The sequence below is a fragment of the Paramisgurnus dabryanus genome, chromosome 8, assembly GCF_030506205.2.
Source record: "Paramisgurnus dabryanus chromosome 8, PD_genome_1.1, whole genome shotgun sequence".
Lineage (NCBI taxonomy): Eukaryota > Metazoa > Chordata > Actinopteri > Cypriniformes > Cobitidae > Paramisgurnus > Paramisgurnus dabryanus.
The window spans coordinates 28,517,022-28,536,340 of record NC_133344.1 but is presented as its reverse complement, the minus strand read 5'-3'; the positions used below and the strand labels follow the sequence as shown (position 1 = coordinate 28,536,340).

At 36.9% G+C, this 19,319-nt stretch overlaps 3 protein-coding genes across 3 annotated transcripts in view; all 3 read right to left on the bottom strand.

Annotated features, from left to right (window-relative positions):
* phldb1b (pleckstrin homology-like domain, family B, member 1b) overlaps nt 1-866 on the bottom strand; it is a 66,063-nt gene extending 65,197 nt beyond the window's left edge. The window contains exon 1 of the mRNA XM_065281389.1: nt 746-866. The gene's annotated coding sequence lies outside the window, so the exon portion shown is untranslated. The remainder of the gene's footprint in view (nt 1-745) is intronic.
* Nucleotides 867-7,125: 6,259 nt separating this feature from the next.
* Nucleotides 7,126-15,814, bottom strand: arcn1b (archain 1b). Its single transcript, XM_065281384.2, has 10 exons — nt 15,620-15,814; nt 11,714-11,977; nt 11,451-11,630; nt 10,614-10,816; nt 10,360-10,524; nt 9,722-9,887; nt 9,261-9,408; nt 8,480-8,588; nt 8,192-8,396; nt 7,126-8,050 (listed from the first exon to the last, which is right to left on the bottom strand). Exons 1-10 carry the CDS (start codon nt 15,620-15,622, stop codon nt 7,961-7,963), a joined length of 1,533 nt encoding a protein of 510 aa, XP_065137456.1. The 5' UTR covers nt 15,623-15,814; the 3' UTR covers nt 7,126-7,960.
* Nucleotides 15,815-17,061: 1,247 nt separating this feature from the next.
* cryaba (crystallin, alpha B, a) lies at nt 17,062-18,947 on the bottom strand. Its single transcript, XM_065280154.2, has 3 exons — nt 18,046-18,947; nt 17,833-17,955; nt 17,062-17,564 (listed from the first exon to the last, which is right to left on the bottom strand). The coding sequence occupies exons 1-3, from the start codon at nt 18,235-18,237 to the stop codon at nt 17,379-17,381; spliced, it is 501 nt and encodes a 166-aa protein (XP_065136226.1). The 5' UTR covers nt 18,238-18,947; the 3' UTR covers nt 17,062-17,378.
* Between the last annotated feature and the right edge of the window lie 372 nt (nt 18,948-19,319).

Sequence of the window (19,319 nt, the reverse complement as noted above, 5' to 3'; positions counted from 1 at the left end):
CTCCAGGTGAAAATAGCTTTAAAAGCGGAAGAAAAACATGTAATATATAAACGTACATAACCCAAAACCCAAATCTAACCCCAAGCGACAATGATTTAAAAATAGGAAAAACGAAAAAGACAAGGCACGAAAATAGCCGAATTTCCTGCCATGGACACAAATAAATTAATCAATTTTTTTGTGACTATAACACAAATTTCTGTGAGATCATGTTGGTTTAAGCTGTCTCAATTTAAAAACATTTTACATTCACAAATCTTAACATATATCAGTGTTATTATTTGGTATTAAAATGCCATCAGTATTGTTTTTTGTAAGATATGTTTGTAAAAACAACTTAAATGTCCTAAAATCATTAAAGCCTAGTCCTGGAATAATCTTAACCCTATAGAAAACCGCCGATCTGTAAAATTTTGATAAAAAAATATTTATTACAGCTAAAAAAGCAACAATTTTGAGATGTAACATATGGAAAATGAACATTAAATTTTTGCTTTTTTATTTTTAATCAGTTTTTATATTTTATTATTTATATATAGTTTTAATATTTATAATACCTTGAAACTGTAGCTTTCATGTTGCATGTTCCATCCACAATCTCCACCCCTCTTATTGACAAATTTTACAAACCAATTTTACGTGAACTACATTGAAATATGCGGTACATTGAATGCTATTATGGGTTAATTCAACATTTAAAAACAAAGTCACAAAAACATCTGTCCAAGCAATAAGCAGATCCTACCTGTAAATGCTTCTAACCGCCTGATATAAGACGCCTCCTCAGAAACAAGACATTATGAAGTTGGATGGCTTCCAACAATATGTACAATATCCTACAATATGTGCTGTCACTCCATTAATTTTGAGATTCTGCCTTGCACAACATTCAAACCCAAGCAACGGACACAAAACTGCCTCTTACCCCTCACTATTTTTGCCTTCCCGTGCTGTCAACCACTCCTAGTCTGACACAAGGCTCTCATTCTTCCAGTCAAATAAATCCTCACTTGTTCAGTAAACTTGCAGAGACCCCTGCTTGCAGTAGTAAGCCTATTTCAAGGCATTTCAGAATATGTGGAAAAACTCACTTTTGGCCAAGAGTTATTTGCCACCTCAGTGCTGTTCCTCTGTTTGAGGGTCTCTTGGGAAGCTGCCAGTGCACTGAAGACCTCAGGTCAGTCCTGCTATTGTCACTGTTTATATATCCTGTGTCAATCCCAGAGAAATACTATAGGTAGACGTTTCTCTCCAGTAGGACAGAAATATCCACACTTATTTAAGTAAATTCCAGTCGGTGTCTGTTACTGAATGTTAAGTATTTGTCACCGGTCTGTTAAAGTTACAAATGTGTTTTCTTCTAGCATTGTGTTTTAGCTCTCAGAATAATTCATGCCCTCTCTTGATAGGAGGGGCGTGTGGAGTGCTTCTGGAGTGGTCTGCTGGCTCTAAGCCAGCCAAAATAAGATTGATGTTTCATGCTTAAGAACAGAAGTTTTATTAGCTTTGTTCATTTATCAATTTAAATAGAAACTATAAAAAAGTTTATATACAGAACTATATATACAGAGGGGCATCTCTTCTTAAAAATGACTTATGTCCTCTGAACTTAATGATGCAGCATCACATGCAAAGTGGGAAGAAGTGAGAAATGCAGCATCTATCAGAATTATGTCTATGTTCCCCTGAGCTTAACTAACACCCTTAAACGTTTTACATTTATTCATTCAGCAGACAGTTTAATATACAAAGTCACTTACAAGCATGAGAGCCAAAAATGAGCTTAAGTGGAAGCTATATGGACAGATGAACAACATGTAAGATTTTGCATTTTTGCAAGTTAGTTCTAAAAAAAGTTAGCAACGTTGTGGCCTGTTTCCATGTCACATAAGAATACAAATCACCATGTATGCGAATAGGAGATGAAATATTAAATACCCAGAGACATAAAAGCTAGATAAGAGAAGTAACAAAGTGAACTACAAAGATATCTTCACAATTCAAAAATTCAGCAAGTTCCCTCTGGTTATGTTCGGTATAAACAACTAAAGAAATAAACTTCACAAGAACTCCATTGCAAGGCGATAAAATGAATTAGCTGAGGGATCTGTGCTTTGTTTTTTAAATTAATCATAATCATAAACAAACATACTTCAAAAAAAGTGCAATTTATTTCATACTACTGGTAGTGATTAATTAGTCAAGACTGACTCAAACAAACGTTGCCTCAGGTGAACTAACTTTTCAAAAGATAGATTTCCCCAACAGATATCAATAAATAGAATCCTGTGATTAATGCGACAACAACGCCCTCTAGTGGTTGATCACTGGTCAGCTAGAAAAACATAAAACGGGCCAGGGGTGCATTTCCCAAAAGCATCGTTAGCTTACTATGGTCGTTGTTATTATTGAACTCTATTGGTAACGACAGACCATACTTGCTTTTGGGAAACGCAGGGCAGGTCAAATTCACTTATTAAAATCAAAGCCAAAGGATATGAAGATAATGAACTTTTTATAAAGCTAAAACCTAAATGTAGGCCTACTATTTACTCATTCCTAATATAACACATGAGCGTGAAAAGGCTTAAACAAAGACAATGAGCTCCTACAATACAAAGACTGGTGTTTGTTTTGTCTTTCTAAATTCCTCATGGTCATACAGAATGCATTTCATTTCCTTCTGTGTGTCTCTCACGGGTGATGTTAAAGTCCTGTCAGCACTACTGGGATACATTGGGTCAGCTGGAAGAGCTATGACAGGTGTGGATGAAATTAACTCTCACTTTTACTACGAGAAAGCTTTTATGAATGGCTTTATTTAGTCAGCCCATCAAAGCCCTAAAAAAATAAATGACATTCTGTCTTTTATGGTATTCGTTTAGCATCTAGAAGACAAATGTTAACACTTTATCAGTAAAAAACATTTATCTCTTAATTTTTCTTCAGTGACTACCAGAAACCCAAATTCACAAGGTTTTTACAAGTGACCCCCCCCCCCCCCAAAAAAAAACCCAAAAACAAATAAAAAACAAATAGTGAAATTCTAACGCAAATATCCCCAGAAACTGACAAATGAACAACATATGGGTTTGTCCGTATTTTACCCAATCATGGATTGAAACAAGTGCATACTCCCAAATAATGTCAACTCCATATAGCCTCCACATAGTAAATCAAAGTCAAATCATAATGTGACTAGTGTATGCAGTTAGTCGGTTTCAGAAGTAAAAATGAACTTGCCTGAAATCTGACTTTCTTAAGCATCATATCGGCATGCAGGCTGGTGGAGGCTTCTTGTGTACAGATCGGATCCAGAACGTGCACTACGTTGTATTCCTTTTTAGCCTGAACAAATGGCCAAATTTCATCTAACTTCACACATTGTGACTTCAAGCAAACTCACAAATCATTAACTCCCAATCCTTTGTAAATAAAGTAATGTTTTTCAGGAATATTAGCCGGATACCAAAAGCCTGTGTGAGCACGTTTTGAGCCAGTGCTACGCTCTCTGGCCTGTAAAAACTCTTTCATGTGACCCTTAACAAAGCCTGGCTCAGTACTTATCTATTTGTTCATTCATCCATAAGAAAAACCCGCCTTCTTTTATGACAGGGAGAGGGTCATTAACACCCCTCCCCTCATTTCTTAACCCCAAATAAGGCTAACTCACCCCACCCCTTTACTCTAGGGAGCCATATGGTCACCTACTCCAACGGTTTCTTGTCTCTTTAAATTAAACACTTGTAATATGTAAAGGAAACTCTTTAACTTCCTTTATCTCACTTTATTTATCCCATTCGAGCAATCGGAGGAAAATAGGGTCAGCGGAGATACAGTCCCCAATTGGGCAGCCTACACCCTTAAGTCTTTATCAAGTTTACACATCAGCAGTTAAATCTGTTCAAACACTCCTCACGGATTAAAGACAACATCATACCAAGCTGCCAGATACAAATTATGTTGTTTTACAAACTGTACTACAAAGGAATTTGAATGAATTGTTTAATAAAATATTCAGCATAGGATTTTTTGCTGCATAGGATACTTGCATGACTTCACAAGGTGCCTGTCATTGCTGGAGCCTGCGGGTGTTAATGTTTGGCAGGAATCTTCGCTGTTTAACTAACACAAGCATCAGCTCATGTCTCTCACCTGCTTGTATGATCCAAATACAACAACTCATGACCTAAACCAGATATGAGTTTTCAAGTTACAGCACTAAAGGCTAATACCATTACTACAGAAACACAATGGACCAACAAGCATTTCAGTTTAAACTTTGGGTTTGAGGTGATGCCCATGTCACTGTTATTGGGTTGTAAGAGCCATTATGCTCTATTTAAATGTCTGTTGTAGTTCCACTGGGGGACACTGGGTGGAGTGTGTGTTTACTTGGTATATAGGTAACCAGAGAGCAAGAGAAGCCAGGTGTAATGAATGAGGGAAGCAGGCAATTTTTGACCGTGTCAAGCCACATGTAAGGATATACAAACTGGTGTGTTACAATGTGTTTGAGCATCAGAACTGAGACCAATAAAAGAGATAAATGCAGTATTGGAGTGGAAGCGTCTTGTTTGGAGTCACGCGTCAAATAGCCCTACAAGCACCTCTAAGCGACAAGAAGGTTATTTGTCGCTACAGGGTTGTTAAATAGTTTTGAGTGCTTTTGGGTAACTAGGTGTTCAATGTGGTTACTTGTTTATTTAAAACAAGGTGAATTACCATAAAGCGACATGCAGATGGAACAAGAAGAGATCAGATTAGACTTTTAAATTCAGATTTAAAACATGTTTCGCTGTGCATTTATAGACCGAGCACTGTGCTGCTTTTTACCGACATCCATTTCAGTTGCCTTTTAATTTCTGTTTTATTCTTTTTCAATTCACAGTTTAATATTGTTTTCTGTACATTTTGTATGTATCTTTGGCCTTTATTTAGAAATTCTGTTGTTATTTTATCACCCTTAAAGTACGTGAAAACTCATTTGAGAGAATTGTTTGTGAACACATTATAAATGTATTAGTACTAGTATTGCAGTTTTCAAATATGTGATTAGTTATCACAAAGGTGCTCTCTGTTTATATTTCAAAACAGAATTTTATTAAGCCGCCTATGAAGTCTGTCCGAATGCATTTCCTGGAGCTGCCTTTATGCCACCAAAGTCATGAGGCAGCGAGGCAACAAGTGAGCTGCCTTCGGTTTTGAATGCAGCGACGTTGCGATGTCCTTGCTGCTAGTGCCTTTATCAAAATTCTGCATTCGTTCTTCTATGCACACACAGCATTCAGTTTGGCAATTACAAGCTGCACGGCATATACATTAATAACTTGCCCCATTGTGACTTCATGGAGCCTTGTCTCCATTTTCCACACGTAATGTTACATTGTTTTGTTTACCGTTGGTTACTAGGTTACCCAATATCACCGTCATTCGCTCAAACAAATTGATGGAAACGAGGATGGAACCTAGTGAGTACTGATGACAACATTTTATTTTGGAGAATTTACCACTGACTATTTAAACCATTTAAATTCTTTAAATATGAAAACATGTTTCCATCTGCATGATTTTATGCGGATTTTAACGTGTCACATCAAAAACAAGTAAAATGCCAAATTTTGATTTTAAACCCATTGATTCGCAAAACAGTTTTTACGCTCGTTTAAGGTGAATTTATGAGAAAAAGAGTAAATGCGAAAAATGGAAACGCATTTGCCGAATTAATTCTGACATTAAACCGCTGGAGTTGTCTTTCCCATATAGGACTCGACGTCGTCGCAATGTCCTTGCTGCTAGTGCCTTCATAAAAAGTCTGCATTCCTTATTCTATTTAATAAGGAATCTATTTAAAACATTGTTTTGTTTACCGTTGGTTAGGTTACCCAATATAATATCACCGTCATTCGCTCAAAAAACTTGATGGAAACGCACCTAATTCGCATTTCTTAGTTTTTCTTTTTTTGTGGGAATTTTGAAAAGATTCACATCAATGGAAACTAGTAGGAAAAAAATACTATAGTAGTCAAAAAAACAAACAAAAAAAAAAACAGTGGCTACAGACATTGCTGAAAATATCTTTGTGTTCTTCAAAAAATAAATAATACAGGTTTGTAGCATTTTGGAAGTATCCTACTGATGACAAAAAAATATTTTGGGGTGAATTTACCACTAACTATTTAAACCACTTAAAAACATCACCATGATTTTATGCGGATTTTGAAATATCGCATCAAAAACGAGTACAAACGCCAAATTTCTATTAAAAATCCCTTAATGCGTAAAAAAAAAACTTTTTACGCTCGCTTGGGGTGGGTTTTGATTTATGCGAAAAAGAGTTAATGCGAAAAATGTGAGATGGAAACGCATTTGCCGAATTAATTCTGACGTACCGGGACTGTCCGTTTAGCTGTTTCCGCTGGAGTTGTCTTTACCATATATGGGGCTCGACGTCGTCGCAATGTCCTTGTTGCTGTGCCTTCATAAAAAGTCTGCATTCCTTCTTCTATGCAAAGCATTCAGCTTGGCAATTACAAGCTGCACGGCAAATACATTAATAAATTGCTCCATTGTGACTACATGCAGCCCTGTCTCCATTTTCCACGCGTATATTGTTTTGTTTACTGTTCGTTACTAGGTTACCCAATAATATCACCATCATTTGGTCAAGCAACTTGATGGAAACGCAACTAATTCGCATTTCTGTGTATTTTTTTTTTTTTTTTGTAAAGATTCGCATCATGTTTGGATGGAGACCAACCTATAAAAAAGTAAACAGCCTCTTTAAGGATTTAAACAAACCCTAACCCAAAGTATGAGCAATAACACAGCAGTGATTCTTGCCTTAGCTGTAAGCACTTATAAACAGCTGTGCAAATCTACACACACCTATTCCAATTCCTAGGCAGCACAGCTGATGAAATAATTGTTTTATTTAAATGTATTTCATTGATTAAAGGTCTTTGTAAGTTTTTTTTTTTTTACAGCAAAATGTAATGTTGTACGCTTCCCTTTAACATTCCGTCATAGTTAATATAATGTGAGTGTGCACATATAAATGTATTTGACTTTATGAAAATACAACATAAAAATAAATCTGTTCTTAATAACATCCAGGAAGCCAGAGAGAATATATTTGTCTATTTTTCCAAATAATGCAGGTGAGGAAAAGAAAATATACAGCAATAAAATGTTTAAACATTATTTGTAACATTACTTACAAAAACAGAGAAACAATCTGTTTATATTTATATAACGAATGAATACATAAATAACAAAAGGCAAAACACTACAAGGCAAATAGCGCTGCTTCTGCTTGTTGATATATAGAATGATATATTAATAATAATAACAATAATCAGCTAAACAGCAGAGATGGCAACGTAAAATATTCAGTTATGAATTATGAATTTGCACTGCAGGTTTAACACAGTGTCAGTTTCTGGGTAAAGCATTGCACAAACACGGCTGATTTAATAATCATCTACATATTCATTTGGTGCTGCAAAAATTTTGTATCCAAAACCAAATGACCAGTGAGCCACCATAAAGTCTGAAAATAAACATGTCAACCGGGTCACAAAACTATAAATATAAAGTTTAATCATGCAACAATATGTGTACAAGTATTGAGCTCTTATTTTGATCGGTAGAGGCGGCTTTAAACACGCCTGGACTCATCGTACACCTGCTGTGGTATGCAAATCCGATCTTACCTTGATGTCTACAGGTGCAAGGCTGTATTCTAATCTCCTTCGTCTTTCCCGATAGGTTCACATAGTATTGAACAGCTGAATATCCAGTTGATATAAACAGATTATTTACCTTTCCCAGTCAAACATTAATACAGAAACACTGCATCACATTTCAGAAGATGTTTTGAGAGCTCTGTTAATGTACAGCTTGGTCTCTGAATCATTACGCTGGCTGGTTTAAACAAGTTTCTTCCTTCTGTAAACATTTACAGGATCTCATATTTGTCCACAACAAACGATGTCTCAGTAGAGAACTTGACTGGATGGCCTCCTTCTACGTGTGTAACCTTGGCCACCTGCAGACACAGAAGAAATATAGATTTAAAAAAAAAAAATTCCCACAATGACCATTTACTGAAGCGTGATTGTCATGGTCATAGACATTTTTATGTAGACAACAGTAAATCACAAAACAAACTTTAGCTGGAATCACTTACCTGAATGTCACAAAAGTTTCGCTTGGAGACAAATGAAACATTGATTGGGAAGAAGTCGTTGGGTCTGCCTGCTATACTGAACTCCAGGCTTCCAGTCTTGTTCTTCTCATCAATAACGGGAAGAGACCACTCCAGCATGTTTTTCCGGCTGTCGTGGTTATACTGACCATCCAGATCACCGACCACAGGAGCACCCACTCCTGACCTGCATTTTCACAAGATCAATTAATCTGTTTTTATGAAAGGTAAACTAAAATAAACTATTGGTGTGGAATGATTTGCACATACGGCACTGGAATAGCAACAACGACATCGTTGAGTTCAAGGCCCTCGTCCTGCAGTTCATACTCAATGTTGACATCACAGGAACTTCCATTTTCTGAAGGCCAGCAGTTAACTGGGGAAGCAACAGACATTATCTTCTGTTAATGATATGTGAATCTGGACCACAAAATCAGTCAGTCAAGTTGCATTGGTTTATTTGAAGAAATAGACACAAATACATTGTGTCTATTCTTCTTTTATGCCAAATATCATTAGTATATTATGTAAATATCATGTTCCATGAAGAGATTTTGTAAATTTTACTATTTTCTAACTATTTCAAAAAAAAATTGTAAGAGGATGCAGCAAAAGAGCGAACACAATTAGCCATAAACTCACCTACAAACTAATGGTTGCTACCCACTCTTAGGAATTTCCCATTCAATTTAGCTTGTTATGTAAAATTTACAGTTTCCCCATTCAGCACACTATGTTATTACAGTGGTAAACCAGTAGAGAGCGCTAAAACAAACCTTACCAAACCAAACAAAACTTTGAACTTTGATCTTCTCAATATTTTTATTTTTTTGCACCCTCAGATTCCAGAATTATAAATCGCTGGTCTCTGCCAAATTGTCCTATTCTAAAAACCATACATTAATGCAAAGCTTATTTATTTAGCTTTCGAATGGTGTATACATCTCTGTTTCAAAGAATTTACCCTAATGACAGTAAACATTTGAAGTCCAGTGTTAAAATCCACAGATATGTGGAATATAAGCTGAATAAAACCTTGAAAACGTACTTGTTAAAGGGATCAGAGACTCCTCTGTGGTTTGTAACCTCCACTTGATAACTCCCAAATCGGTGTTGAGAGGAAAGGACTTATCCTGGTTTTTAAGCCCAATCAAAGACTCTGTCGTAAACAGCTTCTTATCAACATGTGGGTGAGTCTGCATGACAATAAAATTAATCAATATTAGATCCTGTAGCTTAACTGGTAGCGCATTGAGTTAGGAAAGGTCATAGGTTTGATCCCAGGAACGCACATATTGATAAAATGCATAACCTGAATGCAAGTTTCTTTGGATAAAAGTGCCTGCAAAATGCACACATGTAAATGTAATTCAAATGTAGAGTGGCATTTATGAAAGCAATTACATTGTGTGGGGAACAGAATACATCTTAAAGCTACTAATAACTTACGGCTAGCAGCTATTGGATAAAACAAACTAATTTTAAATACAATAGGCATTTCGCACACACCTGTAGCTGGGCTCCCTTTTTATCATTGTTGTTGATCAGTATAGAAATGCGTCCGTTTTTCTCATCTGTGACTTTCAGAGTCATAATGCCCAGAACTTCCATGGTCTGCAGTCCACCATCCCGTCCACAGGTGAGTGATATCTTCTCCTCTACCCTCAGATGTACACTTATATGCCAATGAGCACAGACAAATCATCATTATTTATAGACATGGGCTAAGGTAAAACATATTTCATATTTCTATTTCCTTAGGAAATAAATTTTGATATAAAAAAAAAATTAACCATCGCTAAAAAGTCGATCGGTTTCAATCCGTTCCGCTCGGATGTCAGGCGGATTTCCGTTTTTATGTGTCCAAAACTTGTAAAAAAAAAATCATTCATAAAACGAGAATCGAATCGAGACATCAGAATCGAAATTGTAATCGAATCGAGGATTTTGGAGAATCGTGACACCCCTAGAATGTACCTTTATACCTATGATATTACAATCTGATAGCTTTCCAGCAGGGACAATAAATATCTTAAGCTCCCCTAAACTTAATTTTTTAGCATGATTTGAGAAATGCAAGTACACCGGGTAATGTAACAGGGAGCAAGACATCACATGATAGATGATTTAAAAACAATAAGCGATACCTCTCGGTGTTCACTGGAGGCTGAAGGACTTTAGATACATCTGATGCTTTCCTTCCTGCACTGGATGTGAGAATATTTTCTCCTTCTGATTTCAGTTTGTCTACAAAGTAATCCACTTCTTTTCCTTTGACACCCAGCTTCAGAGCTTTATTCGAACCACTCGGCCTACAGGAAAAACATAACTGATTTAACTTCAGCTCATGTAAGCTCAGATGTTCTGCTGTGGCTTACATGGTTTAAGTTTAAGCTCCTACCTGACTGGAGCAGGAGCCACTTTTGGTTTTTCCGGTTCTATCATGTCTGTGATGATGGAAGCAGACGTGCCACTGCTCATGCTTGAATTTCCAAAACCTCCAAAGCCCGGAGATTTTTTCCCCATTCGTTCAGCATCTTGTCTTGCTCGCTGCAGCTCTTTGGCCCTCCGTTTCATCTCAGCCCGAGCTTCTCCTTCTTTGGTCTTTAGAAGTGGATGAAAAAAAGAAATCCGTAAGAACCAAAGCTTCTTTGATTCAAACTTTAAAGGTGCCAAAGAATTCATTGATACGATATGTTACATTGTTCTCTGATACCTACATAGAAGGTATGTGGCTTTATTAAGTGCAAAAATTATCCAGAGATCGTTTTACATGTCCATATACAACCTGAAATGCTCTATTATTACCTTATTTGAAAGTGTCATGAATAATAATGTTGAGCTCTGCTCTGGTTGGCTGTTTCTCAGAGCAGCATTTCAGTAGCTCTGTGTGTGTGTGTGTGTGTGTGTGTGTAAACAGATCTTATGTTTGAGCCAGTATCAGACGAAGATACAGATTTTGAGGAAAAATCAATTGTTTGGAGGTTTTTAATGAACATTTCTGAGTGATAAGTTTGTGCGTTTTTTTCAGTATGGACAATTTTTTTTTAGCATTGTTCAACATTGTAATTAATGTGCAATTTACTTTTGGGGCGTATATTGTTTTTCATGGTCTTTTGCATACACAAGGTGTATCAATCATGCTTGAGGGTCATGATATGTCATTACCATGTACAATTTTACATTCTACGACACTTATAGGAGCAATATTGCATTGGATGTTTTGAAAAACTCTCACCTCTCTAACCGCCCGGAAAACCCTCTCCTCGTGCGAGTCCATCTCCGTAAAAGTGCGAATCTGTGCCAGATTAACGTTCTCCCTGTAGCCAAGGGCTACGATTTCATCAAATGCAAATATGAGATCAAAACAGTGCTCTGAGACTTCCGACTCCTCCAGCACACGGCAATATTCAGGGATCTAAAACCAGACAGACCAATTACGTATTCAAGATACAGCCAAGAAGCGAAAAAGTTATAAACTTAAAAAAAATGAAGCTTTACCACTCGGGAAAAAAGCCTTAGAGTCTCCAAATCCTCCAGAATGTTGCTGTTTTTAGTAGTTATGAGAACCATATAAAGTTTTTCTAAGGGCTGGTAAACGTAGCGCACACTTTCGGTTTCCACAAAAGTGTGCTGTTTCCCAATGTTCATGAGTTTGGGAAAGGCAGCCAGCAGGCCCTCAACACGGGTTCGAGTCATCTCTACAAACTGTCGTGACACTACGGCTTTACCAGCCTTAGTGCACACCGCCGCTGCCAAGAGCACCTGCAAAGATGTCATTTATATGAATAAAGACATCACAAATTTAAGCTTATTCTCATTTGTGTAATGCAAAAATAATGATTAAACTAATTAGGATATTAATAAAAGAATCTTAGGATCCAAGCCTAGAACCAGACTTTTTCTATTAATTTTTTATTTACATTTTCCAATTATATTTATATTTGTTATTATTTTTATATTTGTAAATATTATATTAATAAGTTAGTATATGTAAAAGTAGATAAAGTAGATGCAGCTTTCCAATGCATATGCATATTTCTATTATTTTCGTTATTTGCTTAGTAAGTTATGCATACGTCAACAGTTGTCTAACAAAATGTTACTACTTAGCTTCAAGTTACTATTTTTATAAACCATTCATATTTAAACTAAAAGGGCCATGGTGGTTAATAGTTGGTATATCACAGTTTGTTATACTGGAACTGACAATTATTAATTTTATTAATTACTGTAACGTTAACTGTAATTAATCCTACTGACATTTTCATTAGCTTGCTAACATTTAGCAGTATAGCAGTGTCATTTGTCAAAATCTAGCCACGGTGTTTTGTAATTAATTAAAAACAACGACGATGAAAAAGACAGTTAATCAAAGTGACAATGGATATGGAAAGACTTTAGAAAGTTTAACCTGATCCGAATCCGCTGTACCGCCGGCGGCACACTGCATGTGTTTTGGTTGATAACATTGGGAAATACAACAACTTAAAAAAGACAAACCTAAACATATCATATATCATTAAAAAGCTGAGATTCTTGTGATTCGAACGATGTAAACCATATTAAGATCCAGTCAACACAGTCAGTGCAATCAGAGTGTTTGTCAAACAACCAACAACCAAAAAACCAGCTACAAAATGTGTATGAAAATGAAAAAACTGACCTATGACGCCTTCTTGTAGTCCAAAGATCCATAAAATTCCAACAAAAACGGTGTAGTTACACTCTGAAGGGTCCAGTAAATCCAATTCAGTGAAATATTTAGTCCACAGCACATGTATAAGTCAATAAACATCCAAGGAACATAGTAGTATCATTTATAAATAGCCAACAAAGCCACCAAATCTCCGACGCATTCCGTCGTGTAGCGTCTCTTCACTTGTAAACATTGCAGATGTGTTGATGTCAAAATGGCCGCTGAACTCTGCCCTTTTGATTGACACCTCACTTGAGCGAATAGGTGCTTCTCATAGGTGACAACAGGGAGAAATACACAAGGAACGCCCTTGAGCGAGGATGGGACCGTCCTCTATTTGATTGACAATAGATCGATCCTGTCGCGTCAGAGTTTGCAAATGACAGGCGTATCTGATAGCCAATAAGATTCTGAAAAGAATGACATGCCGCTTGACTAGAAAGATTCAACCTGTAACCCGATTGGCCGTGCACAAACAATCATTCGTTGGGTTGCGCGCTGTGCGTAAATCCCAGTGGTGACTCGGGGCCGTGCGCTAATGCTGCTAATGCTGTGCTAGGAAAGCATTGAGCGTCTAAAAAGTTTTACAATGTCGAAAAGAGCAAGTAAAAGAAACTTTTCACTTGAAGAAGTTGTCGAGCAGTGTACCAGGCGTGAAAGTGATTTGTTGGAGGAAGACGTTTCAGACGAAGAGAGCGTTTCCGCCGTCGACTCGGTAGCAGGAAGAGATATTTTGGATGGGGGAGACTTCACTCTCGACAAGTAAGTGTTTTATTGTATTATAAAACATATTTTACTGTTGGTACTGAGGTTTGTGTTTGGGTGCGTGTTTGGGGATCTCATGCACGAGTGTGTTTGTTTGCGCTCATGCACAGGTATTTGTGCCCGTATTTGCGTGTGTGTCTGTGTGTGCTTTTGCGTTACTTTATGCAAGTAAAATAGAGCTTTGTTTGGGTGCGTGTTTTGTGATCTCATGCACGAGTGTGTTTGTATGCGCCCATGCACAGGTATTTGTGCCCGTATTTGCGTGTGTGTCTGTGTGTGCTTTTGCGTTACTTTATGCAAGTAAAATATAGCTTTGTTTGGGTGCGTGTTGTGATATATTTGTGCGTGTTTTGTGATCTCATGCACGAGTGTGTTTGTATGCGCCCATGCACAGGTATTTGTGCCCGTATTTGCGTGTGTGTCTGTGTGTGCTTTTGCGTTACTTTATGCAAGTAAAATAGAGCTATGTTTTGCTGCGTGTTGTGATATATTGTGCGTGTTTTGTGATCTCATGCACGAGTGTGTTTGTATGCGCCCATGCACAGGTATTTGTGCCCGTATTTGCGTGTGTGTCTGTGTGTGATTCTGCGTTACTTTATGCAAGTAAAATAGTAGCATATGCAAGTAAAATAGTAGAATATAGATTATAAATGAAAAAAATATGTGCCTCAATGTTGTCTTATCTGTCCATACAGGTGCATGGGTGGTGTGGACCTTTCCAATGCCCTAATCAGCTATTATAAAGTGATCCACAAAACCCAGAAGTGGTAAAGGCCTTTTTTATCATTTCTTAGACATTGCCATTGTGAATGCCTTCCTGATTTACAAGCATATACCTAAAGGTAAAGGGGAGGTGCCAATGCACCAGAAGGCATTTAGTGAGACACTAGTGAGTTGCTGGTAGCGGCTGCTGACATGCCCGCTCCATCGCCCACTTCACACAGAGCACATCACAAGCCTTGGCATATTAGTGGAGACAGCACCACAGGTCGTCTAAGGTGCAGGCACTGCCATGCAAAGACAACTGTAAAATGTTCTTCATGTGATGTGCCTTTGTGCTTTTTGAAAAGCCGTGAGTGTAATAACGAGTGGCATGTTGCCAATAACCTGTAATATTATTGTAAAATTTCTAAATAGTTTTTTATATACATTGATATATTTAGATTGTGTTTTTTCTAATATTAAAAGTATTTTATTACTATAGAACTTGTTTTGTATCTTTATTTTTACAAGTATAGTTTCAAGAATTTAGTTTTTTCAACACTATAAAGTGTTTATGCTTCATTTACTATGTGTCAGCAATTATTGACAGTAAATTTGGACATGAAATAGAGTAGCTCTAAGTGTAACCTTTCATTAGAGCCCAAAAATATGATTGTACATTGAAGCATTCAAGAAAAACAGCATTTTATGTCAATGGTTACAAAGGGCCATTTGGTGTCTCCAAGTGCCCTTTATAAAAGGCCGCCTAGACATAAACTTGGATAAACATGTGAAAAAGACACATTTTCTAAGATATTGTAATCAAATTTGCTTGGTAAAGCTTTGTAAGGCTTCATGCTATGATCTGAATGTGTTTTCCAGCTAAAAGCTCCCCATTATTAGTCATCTGCAGGCAACTGTTTACAAAAAAAAAGTAGGCGGAATATTTTTTTCCCCTCTTTCAGTGTGTTTAAAATTCTATTACTTTATAACAGTAAGACTTAAAGTGAATCTGACTGTATAGGAACAAACTTCAGAGTCTTACCTTTCAAAAGACATCAAAATCATGCATATACTCCAAATACTTCAAGAACAGTATGCAATTTACTTTGGGTATGTTTTTTTTAGGCGTTTTTGCAAAATATAGCAGGATTGCAATGGGGTTAACCCCAGTTAAGTGATGAACTATAGCGCTAGCTGCTAGCTGACTCTTGCTAAACACACAAAATAAACAGTCGTACCATTTCTGCTCCCTTTTACACGACGATCCCTCTACGGCCTCAGTGCCGGACACTGTCGAGTTGTTTTAAAACTGAAGATATCTAAGTAAAGACGTATCTGTTAAACAGCTGCAGACAGCTTGACTCGTAATAAGGAAGGAAACACAGCCACGTCTCCACTGAGTCCAACCGGAAAAGTTGCTGTGTGTCAGTTGAGGATGAGCGCTGATGCTGACGGCGACGTCTAGCGGCCAAAATCAGCAACTTCACTTTGAATTTGACAAATAATTGACGAATGACATCAAATTACCGCGAGAGCAAGTAGATATAACAGAATTCGAGTCGCTCTCGCGGTACTTTGATGTCATAGTGCGAACGATCTGCGCAGCATGATCTCGAATACACATCTAGATATCTTCTAATGCGAAAATGGCATACGAATTTCATACAAATGAAAATGAAACCTATGTTATAGGTACAGAAAATGATAAAAATGCGTGATGTAGCTATATGCACTGTAGGGCCCAAAAAGGGAATGTTTACTAACTTGAGGATCTCATCATTTGAAAGGCTCAAATAGGCTATAAAGATTAAGGGGTGGAGTTTTGTAATTAGGCTACCATAACCATCATAGCCTGCTGTTAGGACCAATATGTCTATGAAATGTTATTACCAAAGCCATAAAAGTCTGTGTGCATTTTGTTTTTGTTTTTTGGGGGGTGGGGGTGGGGTTGGTAGTAGGCTAACTGGTAATTATCACGTTAAGACAGGAATACAAAAAAACAAGCATTTATAAATCAAACAGATTGATGTTTCTTGAAAATGTTGTATATCGTACTGTAAGTTGCTTTGGATAAAATTGTCAAATGCATAAAATGAAATAGTCTGCTAGGAGAAAACAATTTTAGAAGCAGGGTTCACATCAGTAACTAGTGAACAAGCAAAAATAACAATTTATTTTTAGATATTTTAACAAGCCCCATTCTAACTCTGCTACCGTCAATTTACAGTAAGCTATAATGTGTCTCTTTAAATGTAATACAATAAAGCAAATTGGGAATGACAGGGGGAAAAAGCAAGTCAATCACTAAACCCCACCGTCTGCAGTCCAAAGCACTGCCAAAAATATGCTTTTCCAAATTACACCCAGGCATCTTGTGACTAGACCATTTGTTTTATTGTCTCAAAGAATAGTTTACTAAACAGCTTTGCTTGGTTTTTCAATTATAGGTTTGATAAAGCTCTTTATTAATGTCCAGTAAAGCCAAACAGATACAACTGACTATTGTTCATTGGTTTTGGCCCCAGTATCCAAAAAAAGTGGTGTCTACTTTATTGCATACTTTACATTAATATGCACAACATAATCCAACTTAACCAAGCCATGTTTTATTGTATATATACAGTAACATACTGGGAATTTATTAATAACTTCAAATACAAAGGTAAGCCCTGCACAAAATCCCATTTTAACTTCTAAATGTAAACAAAAGATTCCTCCTTAAGCCAAGATGACAGCCATCTAGTCATGCAAGTCAAACCACATAATTACATATAACTGTGCACTGTAGGTTATAAATATAACAAACCAAACCAAGCTCATTTAGAGACCTAAAGCACTGTTTTTGCTTGATATTGTATTGTTCACTTTAACATGGACAGTCATGTTTATCTGTGTTACAATAAACCATATCATTTTATGCCCGTTATATTGGAAGATTTTTTCAGTGGTGAGGAAGTTGCCAGGTGTTGTTTGGAGATAAGAGGCAGAGGTTTACTTTTAAACTTGTGGCTTCTCTCCACAACTGATGGGAATGTTGCGCTCAGGGATATCCAGCTGGTGTCGACGAGCACAGACGGTCAGAACGCCATCAGAGGACAGAGAGGAGGTGAAGGTCCCCTGATCTATATCTGCAGGGATCTTATACTTCTTGTAAAACTCCCGTGTCACGTATACATGCTCATCCTGATAAAGAGTGACAGTCAGAAACTTTACATAACACATTATAAGACCAGTAAGATCTGTCTTTTTATCAGGGCTGTGGTTCTTTACATTATGTAGTATGATTTTATGTAAAAAAAAAAAAAAAACTATAGCTGGGTATTCATAGACTGGTTCATACTGTAACTTTTTCCTTCATAATACATTATCTAAATTAGAAACTATACACATCGAATAATAACAGAAGAACCAATTAAAAAAGTGAGTAAGGTAAGCAGATGAAGTTTCTTACCTGATGCTCATCATGTTTCCCACGAATCTCAATACAGTCAACATTAACCTTCACTGTCATCTCCTCTGGAGAGAAATGCTTCATGTCCAGGTTGATTACAAAGCGATCTCTATCCATTCTCACCTGAATACGAAATTTTACAAACACTTAATCCACACAGTCTGTATAAGGTTGCTGACGAAATATTGTATAGATCTCAGGAGTTTAACTCACCTCTGACATCCCACTGTCCCCAAAACTTGGAAAACGCCAGAAAAAAGGACCAGAGTTAAACATGGAGTACAAGGGTGCTAGAGGATCACTGTCGTGTAGGTGCTCTCCAAAAAATAGGTCAAACATTCTATAAGGGTAAAAGCCGGGGAGCCAGGGCCGACGGTACCAGGGATGCTGGATAGTAACATCCATTGTATCAAAATGTAGCAGTTGAAGTTCACAGTGGATCTGCTGCGGTTCTGCTGGTGCCCCTGTATTTATGGCTCAACCATAACCCTTGTGTCAGCTACCAACCCAGCCACCCATTGATCCTTCTTTGGTTATGAGGTCAAATGTTTTTGTTGCCCTCTTCCCTTTTGGCTCAATGAAACAAAAACGATTTATTGTACAGTCTCAAATGCCGGGGTGTGAATGCTTTTAATGCCTCTCTGCTCACAAGCCTGGAAAAATATTTGGCTGAATTAGAATGGATTTTTAGCCTCCAGTCAACTGGCCACGTCCCCAACAAGTTGTGCCAGGAGGGATTTTGCCCCTATGTCCTGAACCGGGCACATCCAGATACAATCTGTTCCCATATCAGATAATATTATCCAGTATGCAGTACAGTGCAAAGTAAAAGTCCCAGGGGCTTCGCATTGAAGCATTCAAAAACATTGAGAACAGAACAGACTAGAGCAAACGTCAAGACCTTTTTTTCTTAAACTTAATACAGTGTCTTAAAATCTGAGCTGAATAAAACATTTCATCAAAAATGTGTTTATAAACCAATGTTAAAAATGGTGTAGGAACGCACCCAATGTGAATGACTGTATCTGTGTTGGACAACCATAAGGAATATTTGATTAAGGTCATCCAGGATGCCAAGAAGATAAAAAGTACTCATGTAGCTTTTCAGAATGTTGTTTAATCCATTGGTTTGTTCAGTACTGCTGTTTGTTGCAATTATTTTATTTATGGTAAATATATTTTTGGTTTTATTGCTTAAATTAGTAAAAAATAAAAATAAAAATAGGATAAAGCCCTTGAGATGTTTCATCAAATTTTTCGGGGATCCCAATAAAGACAAATTTTATAACATAACACAAAACAGAACAACAACAAACACCTCATTCAAAGCAACAGACATTACACTACAAAATACTACATAATGAAAGCAAAACAAATATAGCCAATGAATAACAACCTACAAAAGTTAAAGTCGCAATGAAATTGAAATGAAAAACTATATATATATTTTTTATATTGTGGTATTATTAACAAATGACTTATCTGTG

Excerpts from the sequence above, each read along its gene's own strand:
- cryaba (XM_065280154.2), bottom strand. The coding sequence starts at position 18,237 with ATGGATGTTACTATCCAGCATCCCTGGTACCGTCGGCCCTGGCTCCCC. Across the intron at positions 17,956-18,045 it reads GGGACAGTGGGATGTCAGAG|GTGAGAATGGATAGAGATCG; the intron begins GTGAGTTAAACT and ends TTTCGTATTCAG. Across the intron at positions 17,565-17,832 it reads GGAAACATGATGAGCATCAG|GATGAGCATGTATACGTGAC; the intron begins GTAAGAAACTTC and ends ACTCTTTATCAG.
- arcn1b (XM_065281384.2), bottom strand. Across the intron at positions 9,409-9,721 it reads AAAAGGGAGCCCAGCTACAG|ACTCACCCACATGTTGATAA; the intron begins GTGTGTGCGAAA and ends ATTGTCATGCAG. Across the intron at positions 8,589-9,260 it reads GTCTCTGATCCCTTTAACAA|TTAACTGCTGGCCTTCAGAA; the intron begins GTACGTTTTCAA and ends TTGCTTCCCCAG.